Below are 19,869 nucleotides of genomic sequence, written 5' to 3'. Positions count from 1 at the left end.
GAACAAAATGCACCGGAAGGGAGCTGGAAGTGTGATAATTGTGGGAATATAAACTATCCCTTCAGGAGCAAATGCAACAGGCAGAACTGTGGAGCTGATAAACCAGCGGATCAGTCGAATGAATCTCCTTCCCGTGCACCAGAAGAGAACGATCAGGTTTGTCAGATGTATCTATGTGGCCACATCTGCTTGTTAATAAACTGTTTGCCATTGAAACTCGTATATGTAACAATCGGTGTAGATTTTATGCCTTGCGAAAGCAGCGGTTATTTGTTTATGAAATATTTGACTCTGACTATGTTAAAAAATTTAAACCCAAATTTAGAGTCTCTGAACGGTGTGTTTCAATTTGTGGTCTGTTCCAGTGAGTCGTAGACATGTTTGGGGGTTGAGAAGGGTGAGTCTGATCCAGCTGGTGTCGTAATGTCAGTCAATGTCTCGTCAGGTCGTCCATGTTGAAGCGGTCTCGTCAAGTTTGCTTCCTTGCATTTGTCTCTTTACCACTCTTTGGGTGCCTATGTTGTATTAATAATGCATAAATTGTTTTATCTACTTTGTGGTCGTCGTGGATCTTGTCTTCCTATAGAATTGTCCTTCAGGTCTTCCATACTGTTTACATCCTAATCTTAGTTGGCACTTATGGTTTCGTTCTTTGTAATCCCCCTCGTCATTTTTACGTTAAAACCATTTTCCTAAAATTAGAAACACTAGATAGTTTTCTGGGTTATAGAGTCTATCTAGGGGAGGCAAGTGGTCGTTTCGTTTTAGACGAATAAATATTATCATAGGTGTCCACTCATTTTTCTAAGAACAAACTGAAACGTGAACTAGCTTTAACTAAAAAGTAAATCTATCACACTACTAAATTGCGCTGTGGTTAGAAAATAATTTGTACCTTCATATTTCATTCATTTTTATGGAGCCTAATAGAGTGCCGAAAGCTTGAAACTGTTGCTTATTAACTTTTCTAGTTATGCTAGGCGCTAAGTGTTCAACTACCATGATATCTTATAGGCGATGAGATTAGATGAGACCGTGGAAGAGTAACTTATGCGTCCATAGACAGTCAGGTTTAAGTGTACTAACAGCATTTAAGGTATTCTGGTCATTCTATTTCAGTCATTAGTTGTGTCTAGCAAGCATTTTCTTTCGCAAGTTCTTGTATTGATACATATGATATGTACAGACCGTAAACTTTCATACATAAGGGAAGATTGTGGTCATATTACAGTCTTCTTCCAATATTTATTTGCACACAACACCACATCACAAAACACAATCATTCACATCACGAAAAGGCAGAAAGCTCTAATAAGAAATTATTCCTGGCGAGTATACCAGTTTGTGATGCAGGCTTCAGCGACCGCGAAATAAGACTGTAATAGTGTCATACCAGAAACTAGCAAACGAGGAAGTAGTTCCATGAGATGTTGTTGCCATTTCATTGTTTATCAGAGGTACAATAGGTATACCTATTTCGGCTATATCAAACGTTATGTTTGGCATGCTCTTTTTTTTATCAAGATACTCTGTTATATCTTTCATAGTAGGTCTGTTCTCTGGATCTCTCTGTGAACAGAGCATGCCTAGCTTCAAAAGTAACTTGGCCTCTTCAGTTGTAAAGTTGCATGCTAGTTTACTATCAACGGTATCCACTAAACAACCTCTTCTCCCGAAACTAACAACCCATTCAACCAAAATTCTTTGTTCGGGTGATCTCTCTAGGTCTAGTGGCCTCCTCCCGCAAACCACCTCAAGGATGAGAGCTCCAAACGCATACACATCAGTTAACTCATTAGCCACACCAAGTGTGGCAATTTCTGGAGCCATGTAACCAATGGTTCCTACCACACGAGTGGGTTGGAGAGTCTCGCCACGATCATGGAATCTAGCAAGCCCAAAATCTCCAACTTTCCCATTTAAATTAGAATCTAGAAGAATGTTGCTTGCTTTTATATCTCTATGCAGTACAACTTGTTCCCAACCTTCATGTAGGTAATGAAGAGCAGAGGCCACTCCCTTTATTATATGAACTCTCTGAGACCAGCTAAGATTGTTGTCACCGAACAAGTAATCAGAAAGACTTCCATTTGGCATGTACTCGTAGACCAGTAACAATTCACCTTTCCTTCTGCAGTAACCACGTAGTTGAACCAAGTTCCTGTGACCTAGTCTTCCCATAGTAGCAATTTCTGAAACATACTCTTGCATGCCTTGTTCTGCACCATGAGAGACTCTCTTAACTGCAATTTCTGTACCATCAGAAAGATCTCCTCTATAAACCTTGCCAAAACCTCCTGCTCCAAGTACCCGATTCTCCTTAAAACCTTTGGTTGCTTTGTAGAGGGTCCTAAAGGAAAATCTTTGGGGACTATATTTCTTTTCCCATTGTTCAAACACCTCTGCATATCTTCTTTGGTGGTAAAGGTATGCGAATCCGCATGCTATTATAAGAAACACGGTTGTTGTTGCAAAAGCAAGTATTAGCGGTAAGTGATTGGGTGGTGGTCGAGGGAGATCCAAAACTTTAGAAACGTCAAGGCTTTGTGCTTTTTCTCCTATAGCCAATGCCCATCCAAGGATGTATTGGTGACTTCTGATTGTACCTGTCGACCCCGAAAAACCAAAATACATCTGTTCTTTGAAGATTTTAGAAAGATCTATAAATCTTGACAACAGAGGCAAACTTGGTCTTGGTGTCTCTAGTGGAGCAAGAGTTACGTTTAGTACTCTATGCTCACCATCATAATCTATCCAAATATGAATCCTTTTTTCGCTCGCAAGCACAAGTCTTTTTCTCAACCCTTCTGTATCATCAAAGTAACTAGCATCAGCAGAGTAAACTGATACTATACTGTTTATATCAATCCCTACATGGTTATCACTTTCTTCAAGTGCTTCAGAGCTTGCATTAGTGTCAAGCTCGACGGCAAGGATATGGTTTTCGGTTTTGTTATCATTCGTCCTATTGAATATCCCTAGATAAGATGTTGCAGCACCATACCTCAGATCAATGCTCGGAGATATAAGAAAAGCCATACCTTGACCGTAGCTGGTACTCTCTTCTGGTACGATTGCAAATACGAATTCAGTTGAAAATGAAAAAGACGTGTTTGTGAAATTTATAGGTGATTTGTGGAAGGCATGCCCCGTGGCTCTCTTTGAACTATTAGTAAGTTTCAACCGACCATCTTCTATTGTTGCCATTCCATCTACGTACAGATCTGCTTTCTTGAAGTCGTAATGCACAAATTGGTTACCTTCTTGAGCTAATGACATAGAGATTGCATGGATCGAAACTATCACCAAGAATACAAGTAGTTTCATAGTAACAACCATATGAAATTGTTAGTCTCTGGACGTTCAAACTTTTTTTTTTTTTTTTGTAAACTCACTTTCTTTCCTAATTCTTTTTCATGAGAATGTTGGTTGACTAAACTAAACTAAAAGATCATGCAGAATATATCAGCACAGACGAATCATATAAATTAGAGAGAAGCATGAGAGTTGACTCTTAGGAAATTTCCTTTCTTTTGAATTGGCAATAGATGATCTGATTTGTTTGAATTGGTCACTCTGCTATGTGGCATCATAGCTTTTCTTAACCTGCTTCTTTTTATTTATTTATTTCCGAAATTGTAATTATTTAACCGTTAAATAGCTAGTGTTTATAAATAAAAGATGTATATATTTCTCATCTAGAAAAAAAAAAAAACACTCTAGTTAACGACACCTCAACAAAATTGTTTTTTTGATCATACAACGAATTTGTTGAAAAGTGAATCCTTATTGTCACGGGCAGAAAAAACATACGGAAAAAGGAATCCAAACTAAACTGATATAAGTGATTTGGTTTAGTGCCGGCTTATTTCAGTTTGTGTTAGTGTTGTTATTGTGTATGTTCTTAACAAAATAAAATATGATTTTACTAATAATAAAAATTAATATAATTATGGTGATACACAAAAGTAATATCTAATATACATAAACAATTAATAAAGTTAGATAAAGATGATTAACAAATAAGAAGTTGGTAAAGAAGTGAAAAAAATGAAGAATTAATGAGATAGAAAAACAAATTAGCAGATACCAGCATGAAAAAGATGTTACCTACATTAAACTATTACCTTATGTTATTTGTATTTAGAAATTTTATATATTGCAAGTTATACTATTAACTCAGTAATACGTATATGAAAACCAACTACCATAGCATCGTAAATGAATCTATTAACTTTGATGTCGAATGATTCTAAATTGAACAATGTAGGCACGACTCTGTTTGACTACCTAAACGGTTCCACTAAAGAAACACAAACTTTTAAATTTTGATCTTATTAAGTTAAGTTTTATGCTCATTTAGATTTATATTAATTTTGGTCTTATTTATAATATGACTTTTAACATTAAACATACACTTTTTCTTCATTACTTGAGGATACATGTCCGTTTTTCAAAATTCATTACGACAAATATAAAAAAAAATCTAGAATTTTATTTATTATATGATCATTCAATGCAACTTAAAAAAACATTAAACAAAAACGATATAGTATAGAATTTATTGGATACATGTATAAGTATTTTCATATTTTATGTTTATCCTTAATGAGCTTTTTAAAATCAATGAAATTTTATGTAATATCTTGCAAAATAAAAGCTTCTCTCTAAAATGTATTCAAAAATGTCAATATAATTATTATAATATAAATATTGTGGAAAAAATGTTAATATAAATATTTTTGTATCTCGTTTTTAAAAATGTTTAGAAAGATTACGCAGATGAATAATATGATATTTGTCACATTAAAAAAAATGATAAAAAAAACTTTGAGAATATATATCTTGCATAAATTTGATAACTTTATTTTGGGAAATAATATAGAAGCGGTAAAAGAACGATATGGTAATTAAATACATTTAGCCCAAAAAAAAAGGTAATTAAATACAATGAGAATATGAGTTTTTTTTTTGTATAAAACCCTTTATTAAATTATGAATCCAATAACCAAGTTATCAAGATTTAAGGTTATTTCTCTACACCACTTATTGTCATGATACTTATTTTTTTCAATTGTAAAATCAGATATTTTTAAAAAACTAATTATCATATTCATGATTCGTTCTTCTAAATAACATTTGTTTTGGTCGACCAATCAAATTTTTTTTTTTCTAAATGTCAAAAAAATGTCTCCAACTTCCAAAAATGATTGGAACCAACACAGACTTTCCGATTGTTGAAAAAAATCCATTACTTCATTAATTTTACATCTTAGTCACCAATTTTTTTTTATTAACTGAACCAAATTAATCCCATCGTTAAGTGGTTTGACCGAACTGTTAAATTCTTTTGAGACGACTTAACGTTAAACGACATGAACAATTTGGATAAGAGACTTTTTTTTTATCTTTTGGGGTCCATTAAAGGCCCAACAAAGAAACTCCCGCTCCTCAGCTTACAACTCTCCCGCGCTTTCTCGTCGAACCCTTTGACGCGCACTGTTGCTTTCAAGTGCTCACGAACAGAGAACACCGAAGAAGAAGAAGAAGAAGAAGAAGAAGAAGAAGAAGAAGCAGTGAAAAATGGAAGTGATTCGAACTCAAAAGCGAACAGCCTCCAACGACATCGTTTCAACTCCAACGCTTCCCCTCTATCTTACAGCTCCACCCATGGAAGTCCGCTTAGAAGAGTTCGAGCTCTTCGCCATAGATCGCCTACGAGGTTTCAAATCAAAATTAGCTCACAATTTGTTTCTTTTAGAGGAGAAATCCATCTGGGTTTTCGATAAAAATTGTTAATTTGTTTCATTTGTGATAGTTCTGAAAGGAGTCTCAGATGGATTAGCTCGTGGACGAAACCCTAACGAAATGGATGATCTTGTAAGTTCATTTAAAAATTTGATTTTTTTTCTTTAGTGAAGAATTGTTTTTTCAAGTTTGATTCATTTAAAGCTCGTTTCTTTTTTGATTGTAGGTAGATACTTTGTGGAAAGAACATATGAGACTTCCTGATGTTTCAGAAATGATCAATAAAGATATAATTTCTCATTTCGTACTACGTCTTGTTTATTGTAGATCGTAAGCTCTTGTCTCTTGTGTTCCTTTATCTTTGGTTTTTTTTTACTTTCCATATAGTTTTATACTTTTTTTTTGGATCTTTGATTTTAGGGATGAATTGAAGAAATGGTTTCTTAGTATGGAAACTGCTCTTTTCCGCCATAGATTCCGGATTAAAAAGATTGAAGAACAGGTACTTCTGCTTTCATTTTTGTTCGAGGCGTCCGGATGTAGACTGGCGCCTAAAATTTGGCTGCATTTTGTTTGTTTGTTCACAGAGAGTAATTGTGGGAGAATTTGGATTACCTTATAAAGCAGTCATAGGGGCAGAACTTGAGGTAATTGCTAGATATTGTTACATTGTCCTGCGATATTCAGGATTGTGGTTGGTGGTTATACAGAATTCAAATGATTGAGAGGTTAAGAAATTGATTTTTGACTATTTGTAGAGTTTGAAGGAGAGGTTGGTGCTAGTTGCACGTTCACTTTGTCAAACTTCATCTGATGGTAATGATCACATACTTCTCAGATTCCTTTTCTGTTTCTTAGTTCTGGTGTATTTCCTCGTCTTGTATTTGGTTTTGTTATCCTTTAGTATTAGCACAACATAGTATTAGCATATATGGTGATCTGTCTTTTCAATATTTTCCGGTCAGTAACTAGTCATATATTAAATTTGTTGTAGTTCGATACAATTTAAGCATCATCTACTTCCAGAAATTGTATCCCCTTCATCTGAAATTATTTAGCAGTAAGACTTGTATCTTTTCTAATGGAAAATTTCTTGTCTTTCTTATCCTTTGCAGTTGAAAACATATACTATAAGGTTGGTCTTCCTCTTCTTTTGTATTTGTTCATATACTACAAGCTACAAATTCATTTATCTGAGCAGTTGATTCATTTTCACCTAAAAAAGGTTCCTTTTGAAGAGGTTCCTGACCTTGTAGCTACCCGGAGAGTATTATTACAGAAAGGGTATGCCTTTGTAGCTGGTAGTCAGGTAAGTCATGGTTTCGATTTCAAATTGAAAACTTAACTTCTCCGCGGTAGAGAATAGTGTCTCTTTAGCCAACTCGGATTTCCTTTCTTCTCTTTGCAGTTGGTTTCCCTTGTTGTTACCCAATTTCGATCTCATTTATCAAAGGCCCTCATTCTGACAAACAGGTTATTCTGGTTACATGAATATTTAGAAGGACCTCTTAGACCCATCACACCTTCTTTACCGGAGTTTTCTTTTTGTCTGCAGAAAATGGACAACTACCATTCGAGAACGAGAAAAAGACAGACTAACTCCAGTAAGCACAGACCTTAAATCAACTGATGTATTTCATGTCCCCTGTTTCCATAACATATCATTGTTCTCATTCAGATAGTGGAAGCATTATCTACAAGCTACTTGGGTCCTGATTATACTCAGGTGAGGACCATCCTGTGAAACTTTTTTATATACATTTATAGATTTGAAATCATTGAAGTTGTTAATATGCCTCCACAGTCAAGTGAGTACGCTGACATATCACTGAAGGATATTGATCAAGTTTCCAAGAGTTCCTTTCCCCTTTGTATGAGACATCTATTTGAAAAAGTAAGTTGCTTCATGGCTTTTAAATCTTCGATTCTTCATTAGTTACATATCCTGCTCCCATGCAACTGTAACATGTGAATGTTTACACACAGCTTCGAGAAGATCACCATCTAAAACATGGAGGAAGAATGCAACTGGGTCTTTTCTTGAAGGTTTCATTTTAACCTCTCTCCGCCTGTCAAGTTTAGTAGTATCTGAATGCGATATGATGCATATAAATTCACTTCTAGATTTGAGGCTAGACGTTCTATTGGTCAAATTTCATAGTAAATAAGCACCAGTTCTTGTTACATGTTCTGTGCTGTATTTTAAGTCTTTGAAGTTGTCTACCGACATGTAGGGTGTAGGTCTGAAGTTGGATGACGCCCTAGCATTTTGGAGGGAAGAATTCACAAAAAAGGTAACTTGGTTCTCACATGTTTTTTCTGTTAATTTTGTCGTATCCGTTTTATGTGTATCGTGTCCAGTTTAGACCAACAAAAGAAGCTAGTTTCTTGTGGTCCTCAAGCCTTTTTACATGTTTTTGTGTGTGGTAGCAAATTTGAATGCAGAGATGTTGGGTAGACATTTGTCTGCAGAAACTAAGTAATACTGAGCGAGATACTTATTTCTTTTTTCCTTTCTATCCTCAGGTTGGCTCTGAGAGATTTGATAAAGAGTATGCGTATGCCATTCGCCATAACTATGGGAAGGAAGGCAAGAGAACAGTAAGAACCTAACTCTTCTTCTTAGGCCATTTTTCAGAGTTGTCATCGCTTTTTTATATCAATGAAAGCGGCAATGATCAGCTTCTGATACCAAATTCACATTACAATTTCAGGATTATACCCCTTATGCTTGTTCTAAGATCATCACATCGGCTCCTGGTGCTGGGGATCATCATGGCTGTCCTTATCGTCATTTCAGGTCAGTTTGCTCAGTAGAAATATGTTCTCTTTCTGTTAAAAAACGGAAAGTGTTATTTATTATTATTCATGTAGTATTTGTTATCCATCACCAAAATCACATATCAACACTACGAGCGACATTTAATTAGTGAACATGAGGGGACTTCTTAAGTCTTTTGTTTAGCAGAAATTGTTGCCGTTGGACTTTTTCTATAGCCTGTAAAGCAAAACAATATTACATATGTAAAGATGTGTGAATGATTAGATGAATCCCAAAGTAATGTATCTTATGCATTGTGGTGCTTGGTGACAGTGAGGATAACCTGAAAGCAGCACTTAGTAGGATGGGATTGAGTTCTCGTGGGATGGAAGACGTAATGGACAAAGTGCGAAACAGACATTATCAGGTGATTCATCTCACTAAACCTAAAATCTCTTTTACTTCAATTTTATCTATAACTAAAACAGGGTCGTCTTCATATGCATGTGGTGGACTCTTCAAAACTAAAGCTCGCATGTACCTTAACCTTCGAAGCTGTTTATGGTACATCATGTGATACTGGGATCAACCATCCAAACCAATACTTTGAGGAGAGTCAGAAGATTTTGAAATCTAAGACCCCAACTGCTCCGGTTTAATCTTCCTATAGTTCAATGTAAACCAAAGCACATATACATGCTTACTCTTGTTCCAATATGGTCTTATTGTTGGATGCTTTCAATTTTGGATCCGGATTCTAAATGCATGCACTTGGAAAAAGCTGCGTCATTAGGATCTTGATTATGTAGGAAACGACAAATACTAATTAGGAGTGTCAGTTTAAAGTCATGCACATGTTTCTTTAATTATTCAAGGAGATCAATGGAAATGAAGTGAATCTCTTTCACACATGTGTCCCCGTGACTTGCAATAAAATATTATCCAGTTGTATGATAATCAACATCTAGATAATGTCATAAGTTTTAAAACCATAGTATAATCTAATGGCATAAGGTGAATGATATCAGATTCATTCGACATTAGAGATCTTTTCTGCAAGCATGGTAATATTAACTTGCTTGCTACACTATATATCAGATGTGACTACTGTGAGTCTGTGACCACAAATCCTACGGGGAGGGAACTCCCAAGAAAAAAAGGAATATAAATTAAAACTGTTCATTCCTAATTATTTCGTGTTAATAAAAAAAATTCGTTTTATTATATTTGTTTTTTTTTACTTTCTTTTCTGTAATAGAAAGGCATAGGACAAAGATTGAAGAAAATTGATAGGATCTGATTTAATGTTTCATGATGGATGTTCTTTACTACTATTTTTGTTTTTCTTTGCCTGCCCCTCATACTCATAGTTCACAAAAAATTGCCAGAGAAAGATAAGTGAATAGAGAGAATAATCATGTACGGTGGGTCATAACTGTTAATTAAATGGAAAGAATTGAAGATGACATTGGAGATAAAAAAACAAGTACATAGAGCCACACTGTAGAGTCGGATCAGACTGCTTAAAATAATCAACTCATCGTAGAATTATTTTTTGATAGTTTAATAGTTTATTGATTCATTCATTTCCAAATTGGGTTCAACTCTTAGAATCATGGATGCATAAACATAAAATCACCAGAATCATGGATCTCATGAATTGTTAATGCAAGTTTAATTAAATATATGTATGTATTAACTATTAAGTACTAATAGTCGGATCCATTCCATCAAATTAATACGAATTTATGATAAATTAGGTAACGGAGTTGGTCTATCACTAACAGCACTAGAAATTCAAGTATGGTAATTTGTTGAGCATATATTGGGCCTGTTCGTTTTCCAGCGACAGCTGGTTTGTCTGTCGTTGGTTTAGCGACCAGTCGTAGTGACAGTATTTAGCGACCAGCGACTGATATTTTTGATCGTTGTTTTTTCAGCGATTAATTTTAAAAACATGGCGACTGAAACCAACAATTACTAAAATGTCTTCGTCTTTTTAAAAAAAAACAAAAAAAAAACTAATACCCATCGTTCGATCTCTTTCCCCATCTCCATCGATCTCTCTTCTCATCTCATCTCTCTTCTCTCATCTTCCCATCGATCCATAAAACTTCAAACCTGCATCTCATCTCCATCGATCCAGAGAACTTCTCTCATCTCCATCAATCCGTAGATTTCAACCTCCATCTCCATCAATTTCTCCATTTCCATCGATCCGTAGAAGCTACTTAAAGGTAATCCTCAAACTTATGGTTCTATTATGAGTTGGGTTTTTGGGTTTAGAGTAGTGGGGTTTCTAGGTTTTTATTGTTTTCTTTGTTTGGTTTAAACTCTTAGCAAACTCCCAAAGTTTAATAGGTTTAGTTTAAAATTGGTACTTTTGTTATTTACAGCTTGTGATTCTCGATTTCAGAAGAGTGAAGTCACTTCCAGAATCAATTGTTCACAAGGTACATAATTGATTTATGAGTAGACTTGTATTGTTGTTAAATATGACCTCACAAGCTTCTCATCTGTTCAATCTTCTCACAAGCTACAACAACTAGTGTTGCTTGTCGCTGGTCACTGTCGCTGAAACCAACGACACACAAACGAACAGGGCCATTATAACATTAATATTTTCAGGGTTTAAAACTATCTCAAAATTATCATGTATTTATTATCTTTTCCATAGACATATTGGATTCAACTCTTAGAATCATTTACGGTGGGTCATATATATAAATCTATATATAAATAAAAAGAGTATTTATATTTTCACTTTATGACACGGAAAAGTCAATATTCCAAAAAAATAACAAGAAACTCATACTCTAGCAAATAGTAGTAAATTTTGACAATTTTGAAATACTAATTCATATCACTTAGTTGTATATGAACATGTTATTCATTTCCATCATATGTTATTAGAAATTCGTTAGGCGGTAAGTAATCATTTAGTAAAACAGTTGACCGACTATACTAATTTTGCATTTAAAATGGTGTAATTTACTAAAATTGAAGTGCTTGAAGGCTCATCAGTGCCTAAACGAACGTTAATTAACAAACACTTGAACCAAATTTTGAACTTCGGTGTACATATATATCACATTTATTATTTATTTGGTGTACATATACATCATATTTATCAAATGAAGCTTGAAAGTAGTTTTTTGTTAATCAATTAGGTGTTGTAAGATTGGTAATTTTATCTCTTAATCATATTATTTTTAAATATGGTAAACAGTTTTTTTTTGGTCTTTTAGTTATTTTTTTTTCCATGTAGTTGTTTGTTCTTCTTGAAAAACCATAGAAAAAACTCACTGACTGGATTGCAATGGCTTTTCTAACACTGAATCTTACTTTTCCTTTATGATTTAGTTTCGTCGATGTTTTTGGGTTTCTGTCGGCTGCATTATCGATTGAAGATTCAGAAAAGCAAAATAGTTTTTTTAGGCAAAGAACGAAATAAATTATATTGCGTTAATAAGATTCATATCTTTTTTTATTTTTGTTTACTGCAAAATCAATGTTTGTTGTCCATTTGTGGCTAGTTTTTTTTGTTCACTTTGGTATAAGAGTAAGTTTGGTAAGTCCATTTTATCTTGAGCTCTTGTTTAAGTCTTTGACATTTGTTTACGTCTTTTATGGTTTGTAGTATCAATGAGCCTCATTTTTCTTTTTTGGACTTATAATCTTTAAAGATATTTAGTATTTCTATCAACATATATAATTTGATCATATATTTTCTTTATAACATTAAAAACATATGAATTCTTTTTAAAAGAAACATTCTGTTTTGATTAAAATGTTAAATTTATCATCAAACAAAATAATCAGATTTTTTTTTCTCAAAACAAATAAAAATTTAAAAATAAAATAGAGGAGTCAATAACGTTCATTCAATATTTTTGTCCGTATATCTTTTGTTGTATCTGACTCCGAGTGAGAACCACTTTTTATATTTGCCATATTCTTAAATAATAAATACAATCTTATCACCAATAACCTAATATAAGAAAATGTTAATATGTTATGTAGCCAAAATATCATTTTCAGAATATTTTAGATCTTCGGACCCTTTTTTTTTTTTAGTGTTAATGTTAAATTTCATTCATCGACCAAGTTACATAAGTTTTTAGAGACAAAAAACCCAATCCCAATAGAAACAGGCAGACCATATTACCCAATACCTACATACAACGAATGAGAAATATAAGAGAAATAAATTAAGAGTAGAGAAGAGGACGATCTTTGGACCCTTTTTTCCTCTTTTCTTAATATTGATGTGGATGCCACAAGAAGGTTAATAATGTGTTAATTATAATAAGATATTGACAATTATACCATTCAAGTTTATTCACTGACGACTAGTAGTTTTCTTTTTGGTGTCTCGTGCCGACGTGCTCTCTAGTCTTCTTCTAAATTATGTAAGTCAAATCAAAAGATTGGGGCTAATTCCGTAATTTGCCATCATAACTCCATGACGTACACGTGTTAATTTTTAAATTATTTAATCTGTTTCGCCGACTCCTAAACAAAAATCAAGAAACTATAAGATCATGACACGTGGACATCAATTATTGATTGAACTTAATAATATCCCTAGAATAAATATGAGAAGCGTCGCAGAGGATTCCACCCTTAACCTGTGACATAGCGACCATCTTCGTGGCTATCTGTCGGAACCCTCCTTTGAGATTCTTATTGCATCAGACATCAGTCCATAGTCAAATTTTTTACACCATCTTTGTCGTTATCCCATTCTTCTTCTTCTTACTTTTTTTGTGTTTGGTCCCTCGTACTTCTTGGTTTAACGACTCTAGGTCTGAATCTTTATCTCTCTTCAGACCAAACTTGATCTCATGTTTGTGTTGTTAGATTGAATCATTTACTTCAGTTTCCTCTCCAATCAATATGCAATCCGGTGAGTTTTTGAGGGGTTTTTCTCCATTTTCTCTCGAAAGTATCAAACTTTGTGTATTTTGATGTCTAAAGGTTAAACCTTTTTTTTTTTGGTTTCTCAGAATATGATATTAGTACTCTGTACCAAGAAGCTCAGACTCGTTGGTTGAAACCTCCAGAGGTTCAATTCATATTGCAGAATCATGAAAGATTGACGCTTACAGATGTGGCTCCTCAAAGGCCTACGAGTATGTTTTGACTTGCTTCTCTGACTTGGTTTTTGATTCAAGGTTGACTTGATCAATTTTTTTGGTAAAACTCATCATGTCTCTCTCTTTCTCTCTCTCAGGTGGGTCTTTGTTTCTTTTCAATAGAAGGGTTCTTAAATTCTTCCGTAAAGATGGCCATCAATGGCGGAAAAAAAGGGATGGTAGGGCTATTGCTGAAGCACACGAACGTCTTAAGGTATTTAGAGATACTTAACTCTTGACCTCAGAGACTTCTCACATTGTTTCTGCCTACTCTTAGATGTTACTTTGCTAACTTGTTATGACTATTCCAGTCTCCAAGATTTTGTGTGTTTGCAACTTTAGAGATGTTCTTCTTTAAGGTTGTTAATGACTCTTTTTTCTTATCGATATGTTTGTGAATAGGTGGGTAATGCTGAGGCCTTGACTTGTTATTATGCGCATGGAGAGCATGATCCCACTTTCCGGAGACGTATCTACTGGATGTTAGATCCGTGAGTGTCATGTACTCACACTATGTGTATACAATTTAGTCCTATTTTTTTTTTCTCAAAAATGAACTTAGAGTTTCTTGTTCTTTTTTTTTTGTTCAGGGAGTACGAGCATATTGTCCTTGTCCATTACAGGGATGTAAGCGACCGAGAAGAGGTGACTTTCCGATAAGAAACATTTGTTATTATACTTAAAGCCAGAACTTGAGTTTCTTCGTTGTATGACCTCATTGTTGGCTTAAATTTTACAGGGATATCAAACTAGTGGGCAAGTTTATCAGTTTGCACCAGTTCCTGCAACTCAGAATGCGAGCTATAATCACTACATTGGTGATTCTACTGACATAAATCAGCATTCATCTACTTCACCTGGCACTGCAGAGGTTATCTCTGACCTGGAAGGCAGTGCAAGTTCTTCTGAGTTAGGTCAGGCTTTAAAGAAGCTTAAAGAACAACTGAGTATCGGAGATGAACACGTTGATTCTGTAGTTCAACCCTACATTCAGCCGGAAAGTCTCGACAGTCTCCAGTTTTTAGAGTGTAGTAATGACATGGATCACTTTGCTCAACCACCAACAACTGTATATCAGAGACCAGAGAATAACAGACTAGAGAGATGTTATGGAGGCAATTTTGGAGCTCAATACCATGCCAAGAATGATTCTAACAGACTAGAGAGATGCTATGGAGGGTATGTTGGAGCCCAATACCATTCTAGTAATCTCATGCTCGTTAAGAATGATTCAGGTACGCCAAAGTTATACACGATTTGGTTTCTTTTCTTTGTGTTTTCCTCACTATATGATGTTGACGCTACTCAATACTCAAAAGATGATTAGGGAAGTATTTATGTTCATTCACAGTAAGTTTCACTAGTCTGTCTGAGAAAAAAAAAGCATTGGTAAGCATCTATATGAAGTAGCTTCAGTAAACCCTTCAAGTCTTGTCGATGCGCGGAGTTGAGGAATGATATATATAGTTATCAGGAAGAGTAAGAAGCAATCTTTTTACAGGTGGTACAGGAGGGAGTGGAGATCAAGGGTCTGAATCTTGGAAAGAGGTGTTGGAGGCATGTGCTCTTAACTCTGAGGTAACTCTCTCGAATAAGTAAATTAAATATGTGGATCAAACTAAAATGAATGTCTTGAATCCTAACGGTGACTTCATACGGAGGAACACGGCTAATGAACCAAATGTGTTATGGTTTTCTAATCGCTAAGAGCTAGCTATTAATTTTATAAACTAATAAGTAAAAAGTTTCTTAAGCAGGAAAGCACACCAAGTTCTGCAAAAGGATTGCTAGCTGGATTGCAGGAAGATTCCAACTGGAGTTACAGCAATCAGGTTGACCAATGTATGTCATATGCTTTACTAAAGAATACTGTTAGGCTTCATACCTTGTTGAAAATACTTGGTCCTGATAGTTGTCTTATTTTCAGCTACATTGTTGTTTCCTCGAGATCTTGGTTCTTTCAAAGTTCCTGCTTCTTATTCTGCACTGGTAGCTCCGGAGAATAATGGTGAGTACTGTAGAATGATGGATGATGGGGAACTCGGGCTGCCTTTCGAGCAAGAAATGAGCCTGACAGGTGCATGTAACCAAAAGTTTACGATCCAGGACATATCACCAGAGTGGGGTTTCGCGAATGAAACTACAAAGGTCTAATCTCTTACACTGTCACCATCCATAATATTTCGTTTAGACGTATGGGAAAGTGCATAAATCTACTCTAATGATTGATATACATGTTTATTTCTTGCCTGTTTAGAACAAATGTTGGTGATCAGCTTGGATTTTTCAAATTTAAAGTACCACTTTTGACAATGCAGGTGATAATCATTGGATCATTTCTATGTGATTCAGCAGAGTCTATGTGGTGTTGCATGTTTGGGAGTTCTGAAGTTCCTTGTGAGATCATAAAAGAAGGTGTTATTCGGTGTGAAGCCCCTTCATGTGGTCCTGGAAAAGTCAATCTATGCATTACCTCTGGAGATGGACTCTCATGTAGTGAAATAAGGGAGTTTGAGTATCACGGTAAGCCCGACGACACATGTTGCCTTAAGTGCAGTAGGCCACAGAGCTCTGACATGTCCATAAGTCCAGATGAGGTTATAATACTTGTAGGGCTTGTGCAAACACTTCTATCAGACCGATCATCAGAAGGAGAGAGTAACTCAGAGTTGGGAAATGATAAGTTGTTGAAGAAACTGAATGCTGATGATGATCAATGGACACATGTCATAGCAGAGGTCCTAAATGGCAGTTCATCATCAACAAAAACAGTTGATTGGCTTCTACAGGAACTGCTTAAAGACAAGCTGGATGCGTGGCTGTCTTCAAGATTCCAAATGTCAAAAAAAGAACAAGGCATTATCCATATGATAGCAGACCTTGGCTTCGAGTGGGCACTCTATCCAATCCTTGATCATGGTGTCAGTGTTGATTTTCGTGATATTAAAGGATGGAGCGCTCTTCATTGGGCTGCACGGTTTGGGAGGTGAGTAGTGTCTTAATGTCATAGCATCATAACTAAAAGATTTTTTTCACTTAGTCAATGTATAAAATTAGACAATAGCTTCAAAATGAATCTAATAACCGATACTGTGTGTCTTTGCTAGTGAAAAAATGGTGGCTGCCCTTATAGCATCAGGGGCATCAGCTGGAGCAGTGACTGATCCCACTCAGCAAGACCCGAATGGCAAAACTGCGGCTTCAATAGCTGCCTCTTATGGCCACAAGGGTATTGCAGGTTATCTATCAGAGGTGGCATTAACAAACCATCTCTCATCACTCACACTTGAAGAAACCGAGATTTCCAAAGATTCTGCTCAAGTGCAAGCAGAGATAACTGTGAATTCCATCTCAGAACCAGGTCCTTCCGGTAGTGAGGATCAACTCTCACTGGAGAAAACGCTGGCTGCAGTACGAAATGCAGCTCAAGCAGCTACAAGAATTCAGGCAGCTTTTCGCGCACATTCATTTAGAAAGCGAAAGCAGAGAGAAGCAGCTATGGCTGCTTGCTTACAAGAGTATGGAATCTATTGTGAAGATATTGAAGGGATCTCAGCCATGTCAAAGCGTACTTTTGGAAAGGTCAAGAACTACCATTCAGCAGCTCTATCTATTCAGAAAAAGTATCGTGGCTATAAAGGTCGAAAAGAGTTTCTTGAGCTTCGCCAGAAAGTTGTAAAGATTCAGGTATTTTAACATAGTTTTTTCCCATTAGGCTTTGTCACCTCGTCCAGCTCTTTATGCTCTTATATTTTTGGTAGGCTCTTGTGCGAGGTTACCAAACAAGGAAGCATTACAGAGTTATCTGCTGGGCAGTAGGAATATTAGATAAGGTTGTACTCAGGTGGAGAAGAAAAGGAGTTGGGCTAAGAGGGTTCAGGCCAGACGTAGAAACTACAGAGGACAGTGAAGATGAAGACATTCTCAAGGTGTTCCGTAAGCAGAAAGTAGATGGAGCAGTGAACGAGGCTTTCTCTCGTGTTCTATCGATGGCCAATTCTCCAGAGGCTCGCCAGCAATACCACCGTGTGCTCAAGAGATATTGTCAGACAAAGGTTAGTCGTTTACAAGAGATGATTCACAAAAGTTATAAATAATCATGGTGAATGTGGGATATTTAATAGAAAGTCAGTATTAGAATTGAGCAGCTGATGAAGATTCTTGAAATGAATCTCTGCAGGCTGAGCTTGGAAAAACAGAGACATTACTTGGAGATGATGATGATGGGTTGTTTGACATAGCTGATATGGAATTTGACTCTTTGTTTACACTGCCTTGAGGGAAAAGATAGGCAAGAAGAGCTTTGTGGGTTTTAGAGGTTTATTATTAGTAATGTAGATTTGTGAAGTTTCAAGAGTGAGTAGCTTAGATTTGTAGAGTTGCAAAGAAAAAAGACAAGGAAGAGCCCTTGTTAGTAGTGTCTGTAAAGTGTCTTATTGGGGCTAACTTAAAAGCTTGAATGCTTGGGATGTGGTTGAAAAAACAAAACAATGTAAATACTAAATTTGTGATCGCATTTTTTATGTATCTACACCTCCATAGCAAATGAAAAAATATGGAATGAGTTTGGTTATTGTTTAATTGTTATGGTAATATCTTTCTAAATTCCAATGGAGATATGCATCTGGATCAGGATCAATATCATGTTGATCACTGCATGGATTCTTTCCAACAACAAATTTTTAGTTTTATGATATGATTCTACTGAGAGAATGAAGGGAGAAGCAAATCTCCCATTTTTGATGGCCTTGCTGTCTGTAGAAGGTGTTCCAGGTGATGATCCAACATCCAAGCTAATTGATCTCAGGTCTGTAGAAGGTGTTCCAGGTGATGATCCAGCATCCAAGCTAATTGATTCAGGCTTCAAAATTACAATTGTTTGTGTACGTACATTCAGAGAAGTTGCAGAGCTAATCTCTGAGAATCTCCTGAAATAGGTGTACCAATATTCAAGAAGGATTCTTCTTTAGAGTCCAAGACCTGAGATGCAGCCACAAGGCCCTTGCAGCTCTCTATCTCGCTATCCTTGTGAGCTATCAACTCGCTGAAGCGCCATTGATCGCTGCTTCTAAACCTTAGTCTGCATCAAATGATAGCTGCTTCTCAACCTTAGTCTCAACCATTCCATTATTACCTGGACTGTTTCTGTTAAGAGTTTTGCTCTTGTATATATTACAGCTGAAGCGCCATATATTGCTTCAAATACAGAGAGCATGGTAGAGAATACAGAGAATGAAAAAGTGGAAAACTTCTCTATTATTCTCGACAACTATTTACAATATATAGGAACACATCCAACTTTATATAGTAGTTTTCCTAAAGACACGAAAGCAACGAACCATTGCAACTTCCTAATCTAACAACGGTTCGTAACAAGTCACGATTAACAACACATACCCTTCGACTTTACAACACACTTACTATAATATAAAATAACATTAAGCCTAAACTCAATTATCATTAACAGTTTCATCAAACCAACAAAGTGAGAATTTTTGGCATGGTTACAAAAGACACAACTATATATATATACTAGAAGTCATCCCGTGCTATGCACGAGTTTAGCCTACATTGTTTTTGAATTTTAGTAATTTGAGAAATTGTAGCTTCTTATTAGCTTATATTAATAACATGATTTTTTAAACATAGTAACACAATTTCCTTTTTAGAATAGTTTGAAATCTATATATTTTTTTGGTTTAATAATGAAGACTAATAAAAAGCTAAATTTACAGTGGAGAAACTCATATGCATCTATCGAATAAGATTATTTTTAGCCTGCTTTACCACATAAATATCCAAAAAAAAAATAGAGATTCTAAAATATAAGAAAGGAACAAAACCTAACATGTTCAACATATTGTTGGTTCTGTATTAACACAACCAACAAACACGTGAACCGCAATTTAAATAAAACATGGTTCAAGGCTCCGCCCATATACAAAGCAAGTGAAGTCAAGGATTAGGGTATCAAAAATTTTGGGGCATATTTTACACCAAAAGTTTTAGGTATATTATGTATGAAAAAAGTAAAAAATTAGAAGTTCAGTTGTTCTTAGATTTCTTTTTTTTTTAAGTTCCAAAGAAATTATAAGTTCAAGTTTTATTTAAGAAAATAATATATTTACAGATGAAGTTTTATTAGTTTTATGTGAAAAACTATCTCATTTTTTGAAGTGTTGGTGAATGAGCATTAGATTAATGAGTGAATGAGCATTAGAT

At 35.3% G+C, this 19,869-nt stretch overlaps 4 protein-coding genes across 5 annotated transcripts in view; 3 read left to right on the top strand and 1 right to left on the bottom strand.

Moving 5' to 3' along the window:
• Positions 1-280, top strand: part of LOC104753657 (ranBP2-type zinc finger protein At1g67325) — a 3,549-nt gene extending 3,269 nt beyond the window's left edge. Inside the window, exons 10-11 of the mRNA XM_019237768.1 lie at positions 66-156; positions 242-280. Coding sequence (XP_019093313.1) covers positions 66-156; positions 242-280 — 130 coding nt within the window. The remainder of the gene's footprint in view (positions 1-65; positions 157-241) is intronic.
• On the bottom strand, positions 562-3,433 carry LOC104750529 (putative L-type lectin-domain containing receptor kinase II.2). The gene has a single exon (XM_010472334.2). The coding sequence runs from the start codon at positions 3,337-3,339 to the stop codon at positions 1,357-1,359; it is 1,983 nt and encodes a 660-aa protein (XP_010470636.1). The 5' UTR covers positions 3,340-3,433; the 3' UTR covers positions 562-1,356.
• On the top strand, positions 5,494-9,378 carry LOC104750528 (probable DNA primase large subunit). Its single transcript, XM_010472333.2, has 18 exons — positions 5,494-5,722; positions 5,819-5,880; positions 5,975-6,078; positions 6,169-6,250; positions 6,336-6,395; positions 6,507-6,564; positions 6,864-6,883; positions 6,974-7,057; positions 7,157-7,221; positions 7,304-7,352; positions 7,427-7,474; positions 7,553-7,642; positions 7,735-7,794; positions 7,983-8,042; positions 8,275-8,349; positions 8,463-8,548; positions 8,843-8,936; positions 9,040-9,378. The coding sequence occupies exons 1-18, from the start codon at positions 5,584-5,586 to the stop codon at positions 9,166-9,168; spliced, it is 1,365 nt and encodes a 454-aa protein (XP_010470635.1). The 5' UTR covers positions 5,494-5,583; the 3' UTR covers positions 9,169-9,378.
• LOC104750526 (calmodulin-binding transcription activator 4) lies at positions 13,296-18,174 on the top strand. Of its 2 annotated transcripts, none has more exons than XM_010472332.2 (13): positions 13,296-13,418; positions 13,519-13,644; positions 13,746-13,861; positions 14,050-14,138; positions 14,238-14,292; positions 14,387-14,882; positions 15,149-15,225; positions 15,405-15,489; positions 15,575-15,795; positions 15,966-16,633; positions 16,755-17,334; positions 17,409-17,702; positions 17,828-18,174. In XM_010472332.2, exons 1-13 carry the CDS (start codon positions 13,409-13,411, stop codon positions 17,924-17,926), a joined length of 2,916 nt encoding a protein of 971 aa, XP_010470634.1. In that variant the 5' UTR covers positions 13,296-13,408; the 3' UTR covers positions 17,927-18,174. The 2 variants fall into 2 exon arrangements, with proteins under 2 accessions (XP_010470634.1, XP_010470633.1); XM_010472331.2 differs by having other exon boundaries at positions 15,402-15,489.

Source organism: Camelina sativa, chromosome 16, assembly GCF_000633955.1.
Source record: "Camelina sativa cultivar DH55 chromosome 16, Cs, whole genome shotgun sequence".
NCBI lineage: Eukaryota > Viridiplantae > Streptophyta > Magnoliopsida > Brassicales > Brassicaceae > Camelina > Camelina sativa.
Note: the sequence above shows the minus strand (reverse complement) of the source record. Positions and strands in the feature narration are given on the sequence as shown.